The sequence below is a fragment of the Acipenser ruthenus genome, chromosome 5 (genome assembly GCF_902713425.1).
Source record: "Acipenser ruthenus chromosome 5, fAciRut3.2 maternal haplotype, whole genome shotgun sequence".
Classification (NCBI taxonomy): domain Eukaryota; kingdom Metazoa; phylum Chordata; class Actinopteri; order Acipenseriformes; family Acipenseridae; genus Acipenser; species Acipenser ruthenus.
The window spans coordinates 42,563,968-42,586,303 of NC_081193.1; the positions used below are offsets into that span (position 1 = coordinate 42,563,968).

The 22,336-nt window shown below is 37.3% G+C and overlaps 1 protein-coding gene across 7 annotated transcripts in view; it reads right to left on the reverse strand.

Annotated features, from left to right (window-relative positions):
* LOC117403365 (rho guanine nucleotide exchange factor 10-like) overlaps positions 1-22,336 on the reverse strand; it is a 101,485-nt gene that overhangs the window by 66,859 nt on the left and 12,290 nt on the right. For 2 of the 7 annotated variants that reach the window (XM_059024240.1, XM_034005458.3), the window contains 4 exons: positions 16,532-16,639; positions 2,765-3,028; positions 2,240-2,536; positions 1,074-1,113 (listed from right to left, as the gene is read on the reverse strand). In XM_059024240.1, the coding sequence (XP_058880223.1) occupies positions 1,074-1,113; positions 2,240-2,536; positions 2,765-3,028; positions 16,532-16,568 (638 nt within the window). In that variant the 5' untranslated portion in view covers positions 16,569-16,639. The other 5 variants (XM_059024241.1, XM_059024239.1, XM_059024243.1 and 2 more) reach the window with 4 other exon arrangements.

The window sequence follows — 22,336 nt, forward strand, 5'->3', positions numbered from 1 at the left end:
AAGCAAAACCCGCATCGCAGCACAGGCATGCAGCAGGATCAGGAGGAGGGCCGCCATCCACATCACAGCTGACACCGCTGGAGAGGCAAGAGGAGAGGACAATCCATCCCAAACAAAGTGACCCTGGGTTTGAATATGCAGGGTCTTCTCAGTCTTGCCCTCCTCCAAAGGTTTTCCTGCCTGTCCTCTGCAAGAACCAAGTTTCGCCGCATGAGGGAGTGTACCACAGCAGCCACCCTGAGGCCAATGACAGGTCTCTGAAGGTGTGTGGTTTTATACAGCTCTTAATTAATTACTACAATAGTTTGCACCTTGTCAGAGGAGGTGCAAAGTTTTTGGAGGGTCAGCAATTGCCCAAGTGCAAGGCAAAATTTGCCCAGTTCCATGCTCTTTTCTTCATTTGAATACATTTCAGTATCATTGAAATGGATTAATGATGGCAAAGTGCTAATTTGATAGCGGGTGCAGAACAGCAGTTGAAAACCATTCTTTACATTCACCGCATTTTTAGTGACCGCTAAAGTCCCACTTTAAGCCAGCGAATGGTTTTTGGCAGCAATATGGGTGTTTTGCAGCTGCAAATCTTTGCACGTACCCTTACATTGGCCCCTAAATCTGAAGCAAACCTTCCTGACACTGTTGTTACTGACATGAACCAAGATGGAAAACTGGAATATGACATGGGTCTTCCCTTATAGGATAAATTATTTGTTACACAAATTTGTACTCCTGGCATGTATAAAACTTGAATACATCACACTTCCTGTTGAAAGCCTGTTTTATTCACTATGGCAGATTTGACAACATTTTAATGTAGTTTTGAAAGCATAGACTCAGTTGGCAGGTGCCCTGTAATAACAATACATATTTTTTTAAATGTTATCACATACAGTAGACCAAATTTCATAGTCCATATAGCCTTACACCACTATTTACAGTGTTAAGCCAGGCGTTTATTTTGCAGTATAATTATACAAAAATAAAAAGTATTTAAAAAAACAAAAACACTATTTATTTTGACAAATTTTTGTCTGAACAGGTTTTGTACAGTATAATCTACTTCGGATACATACCTGTTTTGTGCTGGATGGATGCCATGCTCATGCACAGTCACTAAAAAAAAGAAGAAGAAAAAAAAGTATATGATTTTGGCTCAGAGAATTACATAACAAAGCAACTTTAACAATCATGTGACACAAAAAGTTTTGCACCACTAAGAAAAAAATAAATAAAGTACAAATACACATGGATTATTAATTTAAAGGCTAGTTAGAAGTTAACTTGTTAATGTGTGTACAAAAGCATCAAATACTGTTGCTGTTTCCTTATTTATAAAATCCAGCCTGACAAATTCACGTGATAGATGAAGGCAGCCACAAGAGGGCAGTCTTTATATTGTGCAAGTATTGCTTTCTTCCACAATAAGCTATACCGGTATTTATATTATTCCTGTTTGTGGCACTGTGCTTGTGGATAGATTAGGGATACAAGGAAAGTTTATCCTATAGAAAAACATGAATAAAAACAGTATTATAGAATTCCAAATTCTATATCAATTTGACACATCCATATGTTTAAACTAGATGGTCAAACCTTGCTTATGGCTTACATCTGTTCATTTTTCTTTAGCCTAGAATCCACATTGCACTTCCTCTTAATACACAATGGCTTTGCAGATGAGAAGGCTGGGTGATAAGAGGGGGTACTGTAAAAATCAGAAATCACCTAATTATATCAGCCTACATACCAATGCATGTCGGAGGGTAGTGTATATCCTGAGCATATGGTCTTAGTTTTTTTTCATTTACATGCTTCTATTGGTTTTAAATAGACAAAAGGCCACAGTAAATTAGCTTGTCTTCCCAAAGTAGTACAGTGATACACAAGTGGTAGAAGCTAATGGTACATTTTAACTTGGTGTATAAAAAGTCACATTTTAGGAGTTATGATCCAGCTTTCATTACACATATTAAGATGACTAGAATAAGTTTCAGTTAGTTACAATTACAGTTAGATAAAAAAAAGAAAAAAACTGGACTGCAAATGAAAATGCCTACAGCTTCAGAAATTCAAAAGACAAGAAAAACATAACTGTCCAAGCCAGACTCTGACTAAAAATAAACAGCATCCACCCTCAATGTAGAATTATAAAAATGGTCAAGAGCCAGTCCTAAATTATAACTGTTGCTTGTATACAGAATACCTCTCTTGAGACAAACTAAAAAGGCAATCATGTTACCTTCTTCATCTACTGAGAGGTGTCGTATGATGACAGGAGTGGAGTAAGCAGGCAGGATTAGCGGGATGTTGGACGGTATAGCGTATCCACATGGCACCGGAACGGAATACCCACTAGGAACTCTGGCACTAGCAGCATCTTCCTGGCCGACCTCATCCTCTTTGTGTATGGGACTCTGCTCCTGCAAAGGAGCTATATCTACAACTGAATAAGGATTTACTTTTCCAAGCGGAGATCCCCTGGCAGCTTCTGCAGCTGGAGATACAAGGTTATCACTTGGACTATCGTGCTCTGAAACTAAAACAAAACAAAGTTTATTATCTTCTTTATCTATAAAAACATAAATTGTTTACTTCATATTTCTGGATAAAACATATAATAGTCTGTACAGAAACTGGGGTTGCTTTTACTCAATGTCACAAGATCAGACATTTACTGAAAATGCAGAAACTAAAAGCAGAATTTACAGATTATGAAACATTACATATTGGTATTTTTTTTTTTAAAGATACAGTAAACTCCCACCTTCTGACCCTGTGGTGAAACTTGAGTCCTCTGTTTTTATGAAGATGTCATTATTAGTCAGCGTTGTTTTCTGTGTATTACTGAGAGGATGCCCTTGTGTGTCTTTATGTTTATCATCAGTGGAGTCAATGTCTTTGGCCTTTGTTTCAATTTCATAATCAGGTAAAGGTGGTGCAGGAGGCTGTCGGTCAGCTTCAGGAATTTCATCAAACTCAAACAGCTCTCCCTCGTCTTCATAAGCAAAGGACAGGTTATTCTGCATCACTGCAGAAACAGAAGCATTGCTTTGTAACTTATACAGTACTCTCACTTATCTTGAAATGCTGAATTTATTCACTAATACAGATGTAAAACTAAGTCAGATAGATTCATGTTTTTATTAAGCCTTTGAATTAGTGTTCTGGGTACTGTAATGTTTCTGGCTCGGTATACAAGTTTGTGGTATCAATTAAAACAGCACATATTATTTTAACATGTTAAAATGTTGTAAATAATATGAATGAAATGTGTATAAAATAAATCCAAATAGTTTTAAAGTACAGCTCACTGTTAAGATCAATACCTTGGGCTTAATAGGTATATGCAAAACATGAAAAGAAAATGTTCAATTTGTCATTACACATTGATGAACTGGAACAGGGAAACCTCAATCCCACAGCTGCCTTTTTGTTCTGAACATAGAGCCATGGCGGTTCATGGTCAAAAAAAAAAGGGAGGCAGAAAAAAAAAGCAGAGGTCTTGGGGTCCCCTTAAGCCACCAGCAGCAGAAGAATCTTATTATATTCCGACTGACAACGTTTTTCATATCTTAACTCTTTACCCAAATTCAAAGCTGTTAAATGCATTTTCTCCACCAGCAAGCAGAAAAAAGAAAACAGTAGCCCACCATAATTTATTCTAATAAACTTAACTGTCACACGCTGCCAAGGTATGTTTAAAATACAACATTAATATAGCATTTAGATTTCAAGACCAAGGTCACTTTAACATACTTTGGATAAAATAGTTTCTAAACAAAGTTGTTAAAGCAGGAAAAAGGCAGATACAAATCAAGCACACCCTATTGTCACACATATTTCGGAAAATATAATATCTAACACTAATTCCTCGATATCCTTGGCAACACCCCCTCTATGTTGGTAAAATACAAAAATTTGTTAATATTAATTTCTCAATATAATAGGACAATGCCTACATGATGTGATTAATATTTAAATATGGGGTTTTAGTCATATTCATTATAAAAGTATATTCACCATTCCATTATTCTATTTATCAAATATATCAAAAGAACTATGAACATAATAGAAAATAAGTTATTAAAAAAAATGCTTTTCAGATTCTAGATCAAGAGCAGTTAACCAGTCTGATAATGCAATTCAAGCCCACTAAAGGTAAAGTAGTGGATAAGAGGTTATACATTAACGGTGAGGCAATACCAACAGTATGTTGGGAAATGGTTAGGAGTTCCACGCTGGCCTCAGAGTGGGACTGTAAGGTAAAAGGATACTGAAGCTGCTGGTCTCAGCTCTAACCGTGGAGTTTAAAGTGTGCCATGGTTCAACTGGAAATTACATTGGTAGAGTCACACGACTAATGTGTGAGGGAGGCAGCACCTGTGTTGAAAACTGGAAGAAAGTGGGCGGCAAAGGAAGATGTGGAAGATGCAAAGGCTGCCCTTCGTATCAGTGATATCATGGGGCAAGTACAGCATGGAAGAGGAGACCTTGGTCTCAGCTCAGATCCTTCTACATGGCACAAAGCAGCCTCAGCTCAATGGAGGAAGCTGGTAGTCAACGAGGTGCAAAAGCAGTAGGAGTGGATGATGTGCGTAAAGGCAGTTTCCCAGCCCAAGCAGGGAGGATGGACGAGATGGGAGAGTGTGGAACAACGCAAGATCGGCTGGCGAGATCTATGGACAATGGAACAGAGCAGGATCAGTTTCCTCATCAGGTCAACAAACTAACATTAAAAGTTTATATATATAGGTTTAAGGATCCCAAATCAATCATAAATGCTTACTTTAGTACATATAACAGGCAAAAAGAAACTTAACACATACAAATGATTAAGTTTACTAAGCTAATAAAAGTAAATAGAATATAAAAGTTAGAAATCATGGTTACAGAATTATAATAGACAAGCACAAATAAAACATGTTCATAAACACGCAGGCTTCCGTACACATGCAAGCAGGATTCATAGCTCATTACGTGCAGCAACGGTGTTAAGCAGTGTCTGTTGTGTTGGAAGGATGAGTGGCTTGCATTTTTCTTACATCAAGTACAGTTCGAAATCAGTTTATGTTGCATTTAGCATTGAGTTGTAATATTATTTACGTCAAACTTGTAGACAAACTCAAATCAATGTTGAAATGGTTCCAACGTTCGTAGTTCTTGTTTTCAAATACACACAATATCCGTTCAGTTAAAGTCTTGTTTCAATTGTTCAAAGTAGCATTGTTTGTCTTTTTAATCTTAGCAAAGTGTATTTTAAAATATTATTTTACTTGAATCTTAAAGTCTTTGAAACTGAATACTTATACTGGAGATGTGTTAGTTGTTGAAAAACAAAGTTACAGTAGAAATGCAGTTGGTCTTCTTGGAAACACGTAGAGTTGCAGGATGTAGGGATGAGAACTCTTCTTCAGGACGCAGATATGTACGATGCTTGAATGGGTCCCCATTACAAGCGAAGGCTCCGTGATCACTTGATGTCAAGATGTTTTCGAATCCAAGAGAGGAGGCAGAGAAAACAGAGAGAGAGAGTTCATGCTTGTTTCACTTTTTATAGCGCCCAAAGGGAGTTCACTTTAGTGATTCCATCACTCCCGGGTCAACCAGGGGCAGTGCCACGCTTGGGCCTGAGGGGCCTGGGCCCACCCATTTTGCTCATGGGCCCGCCCAGTTATGTAGCAATTGACAATTAAAAACATTTCATGCCAAACCATATCAGACTGTAATCCGCTGCGGCGAGCCTAGCTCATCCTTGTGGTTCAAAAAATATATCCGTCCCACCCACCTCAGCACCGTTGTCATGGTTATGAAAAAAAAAGATTGGTGATTGGACGACTGAGATAAGAGATCTTACGTCTTCGATACTATAGTATCGAAATTACAGCGCGTCAGGAGCATACATACAGGAACTTTTCTTTCATTGCAAGGCATGCAAGCAACTAGCTTGTGCAGCTCCTGTTTAGTTATTTTTTACATTTCCGTCGTGGGTTCAATCCCAGGTGAGGAGGCACTGCTGTTTTACCCTTGAGCAAGGTACTTTAACTAGATTGCTCCAGTAAAAACCCAACTGTATAAATTGGTAATTGTGTGTAAAAATAATGTGGTGTCTTGTAACAATTGTAAGTCTAAGAAATATAATAATACCAAATGTTTAGCCAACTTTGCAGTAAACCATAGCTATATTTGTGTCTTACGCATTAATGTCCCAACAAATTTTGCAAAAAAAACCCGAACCGACGAATCAACAAATGCGCCAGTAATGCAAGTACCTACATTTAATTGTATCAACTTGAATTCAGTTGACTGATGCAGCTGAGATGTATGTTATGCTCAACTCATGCCTCTATTCCTGTTTTGTTTTTTGTTCCCATGTAACTGACACTTTTTTAAAGCTCAAAGGGAAGTATTAACATTCACTTTTAGTCACTGTATGAGAACTTTTTAAATTTAAGCTCACTTTGGGAAGTCGAAACACATGACAGCTTTTGTCAGACGCTAATGTTATGGAATTTGTGCTGCTATGCCTGTTGGTAGTAAATCGGATTTCTGACTATCAAAATGTTTTGGTAGAGTGTGCGTTCTTGGAGAATATGGTGCTATTTCTGACAGTATAGAGTCAAAGATCTTCTAGTTACTATAATACTGAGTGTCCTCAGTATGCATATTGGTAATTATGTCATCACATTTACGTCATTAAGTCATAAACGGCCCGTCCGTGAAAATGTGGGGCCCAGCCAGGAATTAAATCCTGCAGTCGCTAATGGGGTCAACACAGGAAGTATATCCCTGAACGAAATCAGTCCTTTCATTGGCTTCCAGTGTTTGAATGAACAGTTCCTTTTACACAAGCAACGTGCATCATTAACATGGGTAACTCCCCCTTCCTCGGAGAGAGATAGTTAATTAAAACAGTAACCTTTATAGAACAAAACTTCATTTTGATATAACTTTAGTTATATTAATCTTAGGATACAAATTCCATTTTCATTCTCCTTATTAAAATTACTGTTACAAGCATGTTAAACATGTCATACAATATTTAAAAGGAAATTAATTAATTAATTAATTAATTAATTAATTAATTAAATTAAACTTCATTAAAAGATACTTAAACAAGTCTTAAACTTGTGTCCACAAGATTAGTTATTAAATGATTCTAAAACCAATTGAATCATTTAAACTGTTACACATTCCTCAAACTAAGTTTAAATAGAGTATTCAATCATTAGCTTTGTTTGTTTCTACAAGACTAGCAGATCAGCACAGCAGGTATTCTAACCCATTCTAACCCACATCTTTATGACCCAGTTACCAGTATCTAGTCCAGGGGTGGGTAATCCTGGTCCTGGAGAGCCACAATCCTGCAGGTTTTCTGAAGTCTCTTTAAATCAATGGCCAAAGACCTAGGAAACATGTTAGTGTTGACCAATTAAGAAAACAATTGGTTCAATTAAGAAAATAATTGGTTCAATTAGGTAATTGAGAACTCGGGTGGAACGAAAAAAAGAACCTGAGGCTCTCCAGGACCAGGATTGGCCACCCCCGATCTAGTCCTTTGGGGGAGGTGGGTGGGTTGAGGAAAAGACAAACTTGATTAACATCACAGCATCTCATAGATTTAAGAATGGAAATATCATTTTGCCAAGTACATTCAATTATAACTGCAAATTTGCCCCACATTATGTTAAACTTAATAAATGGCAAACAAAATAATTAGATACTGTTCTGTACATATAACACATATCTATTTAATATAAAAGAAGCAATTCAAATAAGTTCTGGAGCAAGGTACATTACTCAGCTGCTTCTCTTGAAGTAAAGGTGGCTGATGGAAAACCTACTGCCCCCCCCCCCCCCCCAAAAAAAAAAAAACACAACCTCAAACAGAATCAGTCATTTTAATTATAAACATTTACTGAAAATTAAATAAATCAAAACTACTGTATTTGTATTCACTATTACTAGGTCCTCGTTACAACCCATAGCATCGGAGGTCATCAATGTGGGATGGCACATGCATTCCGCCTTTGGCTATTATTTTAGACGGCTTTACTCACATGTTCGTTGCTAGCCATCTGAAGAAATGGAAGAATACGATTGGTTAATAGACATGCTAATCATAACTATAGAGGAGGCAACAGTGTGTCAGCCTCCTCCGAACGTACAGCAGTGACAGAGTGGAGAATTTAGATCGGGTGGCTGCCTCTGCGTAAAATAGAAAGAAAGAAATAAAGAAAGAAAGACTTCTTTATTTTTAAATGCTCGAGTAGGCAGTGCCTCCTCTACCTCCTCTGACAAGCCGTCACAGGCATAAAGTACGTCTTTCCTTGACCAGGGAACCAGATGTGTCTACTTGCGTTTTTACTATTAAAAGGCTCTGACAAAAGTGGGTGGAAAACAATGTAGGCTTTCACATCTGAAAACAAGAGTTCCTATAGCGATGAATCAATCAAGAGCTGCAGTTCGAGTACTGTAGGTAGGAGGAGTAGGGCTGGTTGGAGTGTATTAAAAAGCAAAGGCCAACATAGCCCCCAGATTGGATTGCTGCATACAGCAAGAGGAGTTGCACAGAACTGAATATGTTCAACATAATACACTCAATCCTCTCTATATCTTTATAATAACTACCCAAGATCATGTTAACTCTGCTCTTCTTGTATCATTTCTTAAATTATCATCATCATGAAACTATTACATTATCACATACAGCAATCATTAGCTAGGAAAAACAATGCTTTATATCATGGCAACATAATATAACATTTTACTTGACTAATGAACTGATCTAAATGTTCTCCAGCTGTCCTATTTCTGATTGCATGCTCATCTTTGTGGATTTTCAAGAAGCAGAGGTGCTTCTTAAAAAAAAAAATATATATATATATATATATATATATATATATATATATATATATATATATATATTATTATTATTATTATTATTTATTTCTTAGCAGACGCCCTTATCCAGGGCGACTTACAATCGCAAGCAAATACAAATACATTTCAAGTGTTACAATATAAGTAATACAATAAGAACAAGAAATACAATAATTCTCAAGTGTGACAAACCACAATTCAATAATACAGCAGATAATAGTGAAAGTTACATCAGGATATGATTAAATAGTGATAGTTACATCAGGATGTGATTAAATACAAAATACTACAGATTAAACACTTGGCAGATTACAATATTCTGAGGTACAGGATTAAATGCAGTAAAATAGGGGGCAGATAAGAGCAAAATAAAGCATATTTAAATGAAGGGTGATAGTGTCCCAGGATACAACAGAGGAGTTCTACAGGTGCTGTTTGAAGAGGTGAGTCTTAAGGAGGCGCCGGAATGTGGTCAGGGACTGGGCAGTCCTGACATCTGTAGGAAGGTCGTTCCACCACTGCGGAGCAAGGGTGGAGAAGGAGCGGGCTCGGGAGGCAGGGGAGCGTAGCGGAGGTAGAGCCAGTCTTCTAGTGCAGGCGGAGCGGAGAGGTCGAGTGGGGGTGTAGGGAGAGATGAGGGTCTGGAGGTAGCTGGGTGCAGTCTGATCAAGGCATCTGTAGGCTAGTACAAGAGTCTTGAACTGGATGCGAGCGGTGATCGGGAGCCAGTGGAGCGAGCGGAGTAGTGGAGTAGCGTGGGCGAAGCGAGGTAGAGAGAACACCAGGCGAGCAGCAGAGTTCTGGATGAGCTGGAGCAGACGGGTGGCGGACGCAGGGAGGCCAGCCAGGAGGGAGTTGCAGTAGTCTAGGCGGGAGAGTACCAGGGCCTGGACCAGGAGCCTGTATTTTCACCCCTGTCTGAGTCAACTGTCCCCTGACTTTGCTAGATTCTAAAGTATTAACACAGCAGAATGTGCCATTGTTATTAAAATTCATGAAGCCGCTCTCAGTCAGTAAAAAAAAAAAAAAAACCTGCCAGATGTCAGAGCATTCCAGTACATCTTATTTTGCCTTAAGTGTCATCTCATGCATGGTTGATTACCAACTGATAAAAGATGTTAATAACTACATTAAATATGTACTGTGTTATTTGTTCATAAAAACGTAACTATGTAAAGTTAACCCTGTCTCTTATGCTACACAGGAAGACATGCCTATACAGAGACATGGTTAACTGCACATCAGGCCTGAGGTAAATTTCAATTGTACTTGTGCAACTCGTAATTAATTGTAATTGTAGTTGAACATTGGCACACCTGTGTAATTGGAATTAGAATACATAATGGATCGATTACAGTTCAATTACACATGTATTTGTCATTTGATCATTATTCTAGTATTTTCAACCACTTTTGGTGACCCCATTTGTTTGAAGAAAGTATGTTTAGTATGTTTGTGTTTGTACCTCTGATTAACATGTTTACTCTATGTATTCTAAATAACCAAGCAATAATTTGTGTACTTGTTTGTTACTTTTTAGTGTAATTGTAATTACTGCAGCATAATTGTAATTGAACAAAATTGCATAGTAATTATAATTGCAAATCCAGCAAACAATTGTGCTGTAATTGTAAATTATAACTGATCTCAGGTCTGCTGTACATATTAACTTATAATAAAAAGTATAGATGATATTAGGTTAATTTCAGTTAATGTAAATGCATATTCCAACACAATTCCAAGGCTAGTCTTAAAGGGAATGCCAGCAACTTGATTTATTTGTTCACAATCTGATACAATTGTGTTTTGAGATCAAGGCCACATTATGAAAACTCATGCCAAGTTTCAGGAATCTAACCCAATGAGGTGGACATCAGTTTTGATTTTTCATGAGAAAACAATATGATGCTACTGCAGTGACCAAACACAGGAAGAGTCTGCATTTTTTTGCTTCCATAGCAACAAACAATCACAACTGGTTTGGAATCAAACATCTAGCCACCAAAAATCACATGAGGAAGTTGTAAATTGCCATGAGTATATACACACATATATTTGAACAAAAAAGCTGATAAATAGACACCTTTGATAGGAATATCTTGCACAGCAGTTTACAATCGTTTCTAAGAGCCAAACCCACAGTAACACAGGAATCCTGTGTCAATCTTGCATGTGCATCTACTGCAAATCAAGCTAAGCTATCTGCACTGCTGTCCAGCCACTGAGAGGAGTATGGTAATGCAACATGCAAGCTTCCTAAAAAAACGATTGCTTTAAAAACCTTAAATATGGACCGCATAGAAAGGGTTAATTTAACTAATGAATACAGAACGTGAACCATTGTTATACCACAGGCTATGTAAAAAAAAAAAAACACCACACACACACACACAACATAACTGCCCTACCTGTTTCAGTACTACAGAGGTTCTCTTTGATCTCCCTTTTTTTTGTCCTCTCCAAAGTTACTGTATATGCGTTCCATTTCTGTCTCCACTCCTACACCACTTTATACCAGCTTTGAAATGCACACCTGCATTACAGCCAACAAAAGACCTGGACTTTAAAACATCTAGTTCATTTGCCAGATCTTCCTTGATCCCCTGTTCAGATCAGAACATTAAAGCTGAAAACATCTGTGAAAACCTTGATGCCCTCAGCTCCACTCTGGAAACTTACAAACAGGGGAGAAACATCTCCTCCCCCTCCCCCACCCCTGCCCCCCACCTGTCCATTGTAATTTCAGCCTTTAAATGTAACCAAAAACTTAAACATACCCAATAACCTAATTCAAAATGATTTGTTCCCCTGTATTGTTAGTGGTTGTGCAGTACTGTGGGTAACAAAATAATTTCATAAATCTTACCTGTTATGCACTTCCTGTCTGGTACTACATGTTTGCTATTACGTGTTTCTTTCAAAACTGCATCCGAGACCTAGGCCCGGCCTAAATCAGAACTTTGACAAAACTGTATTTAATAGTGTTTTCTTTTTTTGTAAGTATCTTATTTCTTCTACTCATAAAAAGAAAACGCTATTAAATACAGTTTTATTAAGTGCGATTAGCGGGTGTCAATGTTTTGATTTGGTCCCAGACCTACTCAAGGTTCTCCCCAGGCCTTTTCAGCCAGGCGGGCCGCCCGGCTGAAAAAACCTGATCCGCCCGTCTTGCAGATGCTACCGTGCCTTTAACAATAAAGATTGATTGCACTTCTAGCAGACTAGATCAGTTGCGCGTTGCTGGGTGAGAATTTTTTTTGCCCATGCTGGAGGTTGCCCCATGAGAGAGCTTCCCATGAGCTCCCCACACTAGAAGCGTGCCCCACAGAAGGAACAGCGCTCCAGGCAAGAGAAAGCAGTGAGCTCCACCCGCTATAAGTGGCTTGGAGTTCGGAGGAACGAAATGGAAGCGCAATCTAATATTAAATACTTTATGACTCGAGAAAGCAACTGTAGTAAATGCTATCAAGTTAGTAGATAAACTATTCTCGGAATAGAATATCACTTCCTGTTTGAGAGTGTGTAAGAAATGTATTTTGTTTGTTGAAATGTGCAACTCAAGGGAGTTGCCTCGTAAATTAAGAGAATTTGATCATTGCCCCATTTCTGAGTTAATTTGAATATAGAATCAATTGAGGTTGATAACATATTGTCAGTTTGGTACATCACGTCTAAACTAAATTAACACAGTAAAATTAATTTGCTAAATTAGGTATTGGAATGTTGGATTCCGTTCTGAATGGGAAGTTGAATTAATTCTTGTGCATATTGACATGATCGATTACAACGAGAACCTGGTATTGGAAATACTAATGCAAAGTAGACACTTTGTGTGATAACCTTCCTACAGATGTCAGGACTGCCCAGTCCCTGACCACATTCCGGCGCCTCCTTAAGACTCATCTCTTCAAACAGCACCTGTAGAACTCCTCTGTTTGTATCCTGGGACACTATCACCCTTCATGTAAATGTGCTTTATTTTGCTCTTATCTGCCCCCTATTTTACTGCATTTAATCCTGTACTTCAGAATACTGTAATCTGCCAAGTGTTTAACCTGTAGTACTTTGTATTCAATCACATCCTGATGTAACTATCACTATTTAATCATATCCTGATGTAACTATCACTATTATCTGCTGTATTATTGAATTTTGGTTTGTCACACTTGTACTTTGCTTGAACAAAAGTTATTGTATTTCTTGCTCTTATTGTATTACTTGTATTGTAACACTTGAAATGTATTTGCTTACGACTGTAAGTAGCCCTGGATAAGGGCGTCTGCTAAGAAATAAATAATAATAATAATAATAATAAGCCATATTTAATATTAGTATATTAACCATGTATGCTAATGATGTTATGGTCGTTGTAATCGTTTGACTATGGAATCAATTAACTGCACACTTGACGCATATCTTTAACCAATAGCCTTTCCTTTCTGTAATATTAGATTAGTTGGGCACCCCTTGCTATTCTTAAATAAACTATTGTTTTATATTTCTAACACGTTGTGTGAATGTTGGTTATTGTCTAAGGGAATCCGAGTTCTACATGATCCCACCGAACTATTCTGGACGTTCTTAAAACAGAGACTAATTTATATTTAAATAAATTGTATACCTAATTCACTACATCTGTAACCCAGCACTGTCTAATCTGGCCCAATTGGACATATTTTACTATATTAAAATAAAACTACAGTAAAATATTATGAGAGAATCTCCTTGGGCTATAATATGAACAAACTAATTTAAACAAATAACAGCTCTAACAAGTCATAAATATTTCTGTCTGCCCACATAAGATAATCTTCTGAATTCCACAGCATATGTTGGCAATTTAAATGCCACAGCAAGACATGGATGTTTGCGTTTCAACTATAGAGAGAACAATCATGCCGATATCACATATTTTGTTAACACACATGGGACACAATACTGATCTTTAGCTTAGTCAAATAAAAGTAGGCCTAACATGTATGTTTTAAAAGAGGCCGTAGGATCCTAAACCAAGCAGTACATCATATAAGTTTAAGGGAAGTTATCTTCTATAAATGAGGGTAATTTCATAATTGCATAATTGATCATTGTTAAAATACTTCAGCAAGGTTGAGCAAGTGGGTCTCTTTAAACTTAAATGCATTGCATTTCATTAGCATCATCTAGGATTTATTTTGGTTATAGTTCTTTGCATAGACATAAAATGCATTTCTTTGATCAATGTCGTGCTACTACAGTACATATTATTGAGAACACTTTTTATTGTAAAGCTGGATTTATTTAAACAATATATCTGTAAATTAAAATACACCATATTACAATACTGAATTAAGCATCTAATAAAAACTAAAAGTATGAATTTTGCAGTGGGATTCTACCAAAGATCACTAAACTTACTTTATGGTTGCCATGATTGGTGCTTATTAGGTCTGTGAGAAGCCAGCTGTTGTTAAACATAGGCAGACCTTTGAGACCGATTATTGTGGTTGGTTTGCAAGTTCCTGGTTTGTTAATTATGGCTTAGCAATCAATGTAGGCATTTCTTTAAAAAATAATGCAAAACAGCTTTCGAAAAATGTACAGTTCAAAACAATGGAAACTTGGTTTTTCCTCAATTTACATGTTAATAAAGTATACAGTAATACATCTGAATACAGGCAACATGTGTGGAGATATAGATACAGTTTTTTCATTTAAAAAGCCTTTAGCTGTTTGCAAAGAAAAATATTAATACTGTACCTATTTACAATATTAATTGAAGGCACTGTTTTTAAATAAACCATATGTCTTTTTGTAGGGATTTACCAAGTTGTTTTATAGGAAATAGTTTTAGTCAGAAATTAAGAACAGCAAGGGCTAAACGCAAAACACTCATGATAAAAATTGCCAATTCATAACAATATATAATTCTGTTCTCATTTCCCACTGCCATGTCTTGCTTTCTTCAACTAGTCAGTACTGGGTTATACGAAAATGTAGGCATCTCAAACAAAGAACACCAAAATACAGCTGGATGACACATTTTCTTCTATGGTATAATTATTGCACTGCAGTATTTAAAAATTCTTAACACAGATTGCATTGTTAAATTCCTGTTCTCAATCCAAGACTTCATTTCTGAACGTCAGCCTACATGTTTCTGTAAAGCAGATGTTTACTCTTTCACAGCAATTTTTTATTCTGTCATATAAAAAGACTGTTTGGGATCCATTTGTTATTGGTCTGATTTTGACAAACTTTTTATTACACTGAATATATCCTGATGTAACTATCACTATTTAATCATATCCTGATGTAACTTTCACTATTATCTGCTGTATTATTGAATTGTGGTTTGTCACACTTGAGAATTATTGTATTTCTTGTTCTTATTGTATGACTTATATTGTAACACTTGAATGTATTTGTATTTGCTTGCGATTGTAAGTCGCCCTGGATAAGGGCGTCTGCTAAGAAATAAATAATAATAATAATAATAATACGGAATATCTCAAACTGTTTATGAGATATTAGCAGTTGAAGATGTTTGGCATTACATTTTGCATTGGAGAGATTACAATTTGTGTCAAGGTTGATTATATTTTGTGTCAAGACAGTATTAATAGTAGTAATACACTATTACAATACACAGTGTAGGACATTTGAGAATAGAACATGGCAGACTATGGTACTAGTATTTATTTTAACTATCTTGACTCATAAATACTTTAATACTGGATAAACAGAACACTATGTACAAGACGCAAAAAGCTACACTATCATGTTCAAACTCTACCACTAATTACAGTAGTATGCTTTGTAAAGGTAGCAACAGAATGGATCAAGTGGGGCATTAAGCCTTCCAGCAGCAGGGTCCACTGAGTCATTAACCAAACCTACAAAAAAAAAAAAAAACCACACAACACACCCAGGACAATTTGACAAGCCTCATGCCTTGTCTTTTTTGCATATGAATATCTTGTGGCCATGTTTTCATATTCCAATTCACCAAGAGAATATATAGCAGAAATAAGTTATTGTACACAATTCATTCTGTGCATAATGATCATGAAATATGAAGGTGGCTATAAAAAAATATGTCTACCAGCACATTTTAGCCCAAAAAACCGTTTAATGCTAAACTTTAAAAATAAAAGCCAGGTTAACAAGCAAACTTTATCTATAGGTTTAATATAAAGGCCCAAGGAGTTTTGAATTAATGATTATGTAGGCCTGCATTTCCTTTCTTAAGATGTCCAACAAAAACGAGATATAAAAAGACAATGAAACCCCCATGTGCTCCCTGTATCATCTGCTTTAATAAACCCCCAGGGTACTTATTTTGCAAGTTATTAATGAACTTAATAATGATACTATATCAATGCTGCACCCTGGAAAATGGCATTGGAAACGCAGTAATTGGTTATTTACAAACTGCATATCTTGTAATTTTATAAGAACTCAAGCTACTACAAGCTACACACTTTGAATATTCTTCTAGGTAACCAATAACTACTATTCCAATGATTTACAGTAGGTGTTTCTGTGTTCCTTCATTTTTTAAATGTGTGAAGCGTGGGTTAGAGACGCTGACCATTTAATAAACTAATATTGATAAGATCTTTCTATAAAAATATAAAGTGTTCACAGCAGAGAACAATGAGACCCTTACCTTCAGGTGGAGGGGGTGGGAACTCTTCTACATCCATGCTGAATGATGGTTGTCTAGGAGACACTTATTTTGCAATCTGCCGAGAATCCTTTCGGAATTACCATATTCCTGCCAAGGAAATAAATTAACTGTATAAGCAATTTTATTTTTTATTTCAAAAGTAAGGTTAACACCACGTCTATTCCCAGAGTATTCTTATTAATTCAAATCAATGAAATAAAACTACAGCACTGTTTTATAGTGTTAGAAAACAATAGGCAAGTGTCACATGACATGGTGTCTGGTCATATGGAATCTGGTCAGGTGGGGTGCGAGGAATGTTCGAAGCTGTTCTGTAACTGCACACAATTTGGATTTTTTTTTTCTTTTCTTCAAAAGGTAGGTATACTTGCTGTAAGGTATAGCGACGATACCATTTCTGTACTCAAGTGTCACAATAAGCTATACAAAAATCAGTCGAGGCAGGGTACAGGGCTCACCTTCCAGTTGTCTAAATTAATTTGCATTGTAATTTCACAGGGCATAATATCATATTTTAGTATCTTGTGTAACCAGTGTGAAATAAGTTCAGTACCAGTAGCTAGTAAAGAGCACTGGCTGATACTTGTAGATTAAAGTTCCACAGGGAAGCCATAATTACCAACTTGCACCTCTAATACACATACATTAAAAGGGTTGGGCAGTTTTGTGTGGCAAGTTAAAGTGCTTCAGTTTGTGTTCGATGTGCAATTTGAGTCATTATTTGGCATTACAGAGTGACAGTATATTTTTAGTCAACGAGTCCTAAACCAATAATTACCCTAACTGTGCAAAGATATGGGTGCAATTCAGACAGAACCAAGAGCTGTGTTGCTTCTGTCATTCCTATAACACCAGTCTGATACCCCTTTCACACAGCCGAGTTATGACGGCTCAGAACCGGCACTGAGCAGCATTTTGGTCTGTGTGAATTGCCTATGCCGTCACAAAATCAGTTAATGTGATCGGGGGACTTTGAGAATGCAGAGGAAACAAAGCGCACAACAGACTGTTAGATAGATATATAGATAGATATAGATATATCTATCTATCTATCTATATATAAGCATCTGTAATTTTTTGTGGCTGTTGACAGTATATGCACTAGGTAGAACCCTATGTTATTTTTCGATGATTGACAAGCCTACAACTTTTAATACACTGCAGTTGGTATCAGACGGCTGAATGAATAATATTAATACTGCGTCCCCACGTAAATATTTGTATTTCAATTTTTCACATATATACATATATTAATACCGAGTGGACAACGCAAGCACAGGGAAGTTTATAGTACACTACAGTTCTCCAGCACCATTCATTAAAAGATAAGAAATTGATATATACATATAAACATTCTATTACATTTATTTATGTATTTATTTATTTTTAAAGTAGCTTACCCATGTTATTCTGTGTATTTATTTATTTGCTTTGTTTCCATTGCCATGGAAATGATCTGTTGAGTTACAGGTTTGAAAGTTGTACTCACATGATCCCTTTGTCTGTGTGAATGGGTTATGATGGTATTATACCGGCATAGATTGCATAATTTTGTGCTGTGTGAATGGGTATTTTAAAGAATTTTTGAAACGGCTCAGTAGCTGTATTTGTGTGTGAAAGTGGTAGACAGCAATGGAACCCATTATTACAGCACAGACATCCTTGTAAGTTTGTATGGAAAATATTTGTAATACCAGAAGGTTTAAGAATTTTGTGAAACCAGAATTCTGAAAGTCAAAATAAATGCCAGAGAGGTTACAGAATCCTACTGAGCCCAGCCTGTGAAGGCTTACTCCGAAACTCAGCATGCAGAGCAGAAAGAGCACCTTATTTGAGCTCATACAGAGATTTAAAAAAAATAAATTCACATACGTCAGACACACAACCATCCAACCAGGGGTGCTGGAACTAGGGGTGTTGGGGTGCAGCAGCATCCCAGGATTTGCATGGCTTCCGTCATATACAGGGGTTACAGTTTTGTTCAATGGCTTTCAGCACCCCCACTATAAAAATTGTTCCAGCGCCTCTGCATCCAACCACAACAAATACGTCCTATTGGAAGGAGGCCTAAATTAATTTGTCAGTAGCAGATAAAAACAAATAAATACTGTATTCAAAAACAATAAAAATAAATAAATACTGTATTCAAAAACAACTGCAGCCATTAAATATTACGTTGTCTGTTTATTTTTGGCAAACCTTCCATGATAACATTCCAAAAGGGAAAGTTTGCCAGTTTTTCAAACAAATGTGTAATTATGAAGGGCTAAAACTCTAAATTGCAAAGGTCCAGAACATTGTAGGTTGTGGTATTAAATAAAGCAAAGATAAATCCTTTATTCAGGAATTTATACACCTTCCATAAAAGATTTACATTTCTTAGTTACAGTATGCTGTGCTACTTAACCCTTTCATGCATGGAATATTAAATAGCTGAAAAAATAAAATAAAATGGTAGTTTTGGTCACCAATATATTTTTCATTGACATTCTTTTCAATGTTTTTCCATAACACACTATCACAAACAAACAAACAAATCACAGATGACGCCTGTGAACCTAAACGAAAATAATGGAAAATCTTAAAGTGAATTCCCGACACAGGAAAACTGGCTTACGCAATGTTTTGAATAGTGGATCTCATGTTCAATTGCATTATCATTGTTTGTTTTTTTTCAGATTCAAATGCAGTTCTCCAGCAAGTCAAGGTTGGTGGCATTTCAGGAGCGAGTAACTGCATCAACTTATCCAACGTTTGTGTACCGAAATAAGATCCGTCTTACTTACAATCATGCTGACTAGGCTTGGCTACTGCAGTTACATGCAAGTTTAGGCCAGCTCCCTTAATGCAGTGGATTCCACAGCTCGTTTCCTTACTCTAGCACTAAAATAAAATCATTTTAGGTTTTACAGAGATGAATGGACAATTTACTACCCCTGGGGCAGGTTTTTGCTCATAGAGGTTCCATACGCAAACAGCGAATCGTCTCAAGCACCCAAATGTCCCCTTCGACAAAGGTCAACCTAAAGTGAGAAAGGGACCTTGATCAGAAAAAATCACCCTGGGTGCAATTTAGATGCTACCATCATGTGTAGCACCTCGTTCTACTCGTATTAATAGGTCACCACTGGTCATTAAACTCCCTTGAAATTAGAATTTTTGCTATTTGTACCAAGTTTAGGCCGTAATAACCTCCGGGGGGGAGGGGGGAACGATGACGCCAAAATATCACCCAAAGATATGTTTGGATAGATGTTGATGAGATCTACAAGTATCAAGCAAAATATTATGGTATCCGGGGATTTTGGATTTTTGTAGTAGCATTTGTCATGCATTCAAACATTGCTTATGGCTTCTTTGGTGAGGCTAAAATGCCACATAGTTCTATCCAAACTGGCTATTTCTTCAACTTTGCATTCTCTGAGGATTGATCTAGAGGAAAAAGTAACAGTATGTGCTTCCACTGGCACTAGCTTGGAGCTGAGGGGTTATGAAGTTGCATATGGGACTTGGGACTTCTTTGTTATGATGACACATTTGAAACTACCAAAACCTTACTTACCAAAATCTTCCCTCTACTTTATGTTTTTATTTTGTAGCCAATTCAAAGTCAATGTGACCTGCTGTGTATTCCCAGTAAGAGTAATCACTTCTTGCCACAAATGTCCATTAATTGGATGAGAAGTTGCAATGTATGCAGCCATTAAATCACTTTCGCTGGGGAGAACAAGGTAAAATGTAGTCTTATCTGGCTTCACCGAAATTTGTGTTTAATAAATATTATTACAGGCTTGTGGCATTCAGTCACACTTCAGTTTACTGCAAATTACTTCTCGGAATAACAAAGAACATTTGCAGCAAAGACAGTTCTGAGCTGCATACTAAAAATACAATCTCTGTACAGAAAAAAAATCAGCAGTGCACAGCACAGGCTGATCAATCCATTCAATTGTTTGCTTTTATGTATTAATTTATAGTAGATACAGCAATAATAGTCATACCTTTGTTTTTAGGACATTTTTGCATAAGAACATTGATTTAAAAAAGGCTGCTAAACACAAATATTTTAGAAAAAAATACTTTCTCGATTCAGAATATTAACATTATTGTCCGAGGCAATTTACTTCAATGGCAGGAAGTGTGCTTTATTCAACACCACTTCAAAAGGATGGCTTACGGGGCTCCCGAGTGGCGCATCCAGCAAAGGCTCTGTGTGGAGTGCAGGATGCACCCTATAGCCTGGATATCGCAGGTTCGAATCCAGGCTATGTCACTGCCGACCGTCACCGGGGGTTCCTAGGGGGTGGTGCACAATTGGCCGAGTGCCGCCCGGTAAGGAGGGCTTAGGTCTGCAGGGGAATCCACGGTTCACCGCACACCAGCGACCCCTGTGGCCGATAGGGCGCCTGCGGTTCTGCAGTGGAGCCATCAGATCTGTGTTGTCCTCCAGCACTATAGGTCTGGTGGCCTCGTTGTGGATCTGCAGTGCAAAAAATGACGGATTGGCAGGAGCACGTTTTGGAGAACGCGTGTTCCAGCCTCTGTTTCCCGAGTCGCCAGGGGGTTGCAGTGGTGAACAAAAAAACAAAACAAAAAAAGACAGCTTCCCTATTGGAGCAATGAGACAGCTGATAGTTCTGAATGGATATAAGACAGAACATCATCATCCAGCAATCAATGGACCCTGAGTTGTTGATTTGATCAATGTAGTATGTAATGTAGTAAGGAAGTTTAAGGTGTAAACTGGAATGAAGCCCAGTAAAATGGATGAATCAGCCACTGGTACAATGTTTTAAAAATTCCTCTCATTATACAAGAGTTACATAATCAAAAAATATTTTTTCATGCTCTGTCAGTCGTCATTCACTTAGATTATTACCAAGCCTGACAAACTTTTAGAGAGACGGCACAAAAAAAAGAATATTTTTATTAACTGAATAACAGAATTCATCTTAAACACCTTCCGACAGGTCTACTTAGCTATACTTATAATGAGATCTACCTGTAGCTTTTTTGCTTCTTGCGCTGCTTTGGTTTTATGGTGCTGCCACTTCGTTTAATTTTGTCCGACAGGTTTCAACAGTATTTTATATATATATTTTTATTTAATGTTAACCTTTAAGTGGAATTCAGGGGGTGGGAGCTAGGGTTCTTCTAATTGTTGGCTCCTGTCAATCATCATATAATTCCTATTTAATGCCCATTCACACCTATCTCCCTTGTCAAGTGTTTTTTTTTTTCATACACCGTGACCCTGTTCTCCGTTGAGCTAAATCCAGCAAGAATCCCAACATCATCATATAACTGCAATAACCTCTACTCGGCAACCGCAGCCCTTATTCAATCCAAGACAGACAAAGGGTTGTTGGCAGGACCATTTTCAGCCCCCCCCCCCCCCCTCCTTCCCTTCTTCCAGGATAACCCCATTGGCATCACCACCCAGAGTATATCAGGAAAAAAGCGGCTAATCATCAATCTCTCTGCACCACGAGGATGCTCTACCAGCAGTATAAATTCAATCATACCCCATGACCAATTTTCTCTGCAGTACATAAAAACTTCAGACGCCATCACGTTAATCAAATCAGCATATATCCTTCCCTACGTCACCCGTTTGGAATCTGCTGGGAAGGAAAGTTTTATTTTGCCACACAACTCACCTTTGGCTGCTGCAGCAACCCCAAGATATTCGAATCACTTTCTGAAGCACTCTGCTGGTTCTCCCCTTCATCAGATCCCCCAGCAGAAGCAATCACAAAGCTTAGAACACTATTTTCAGAACTC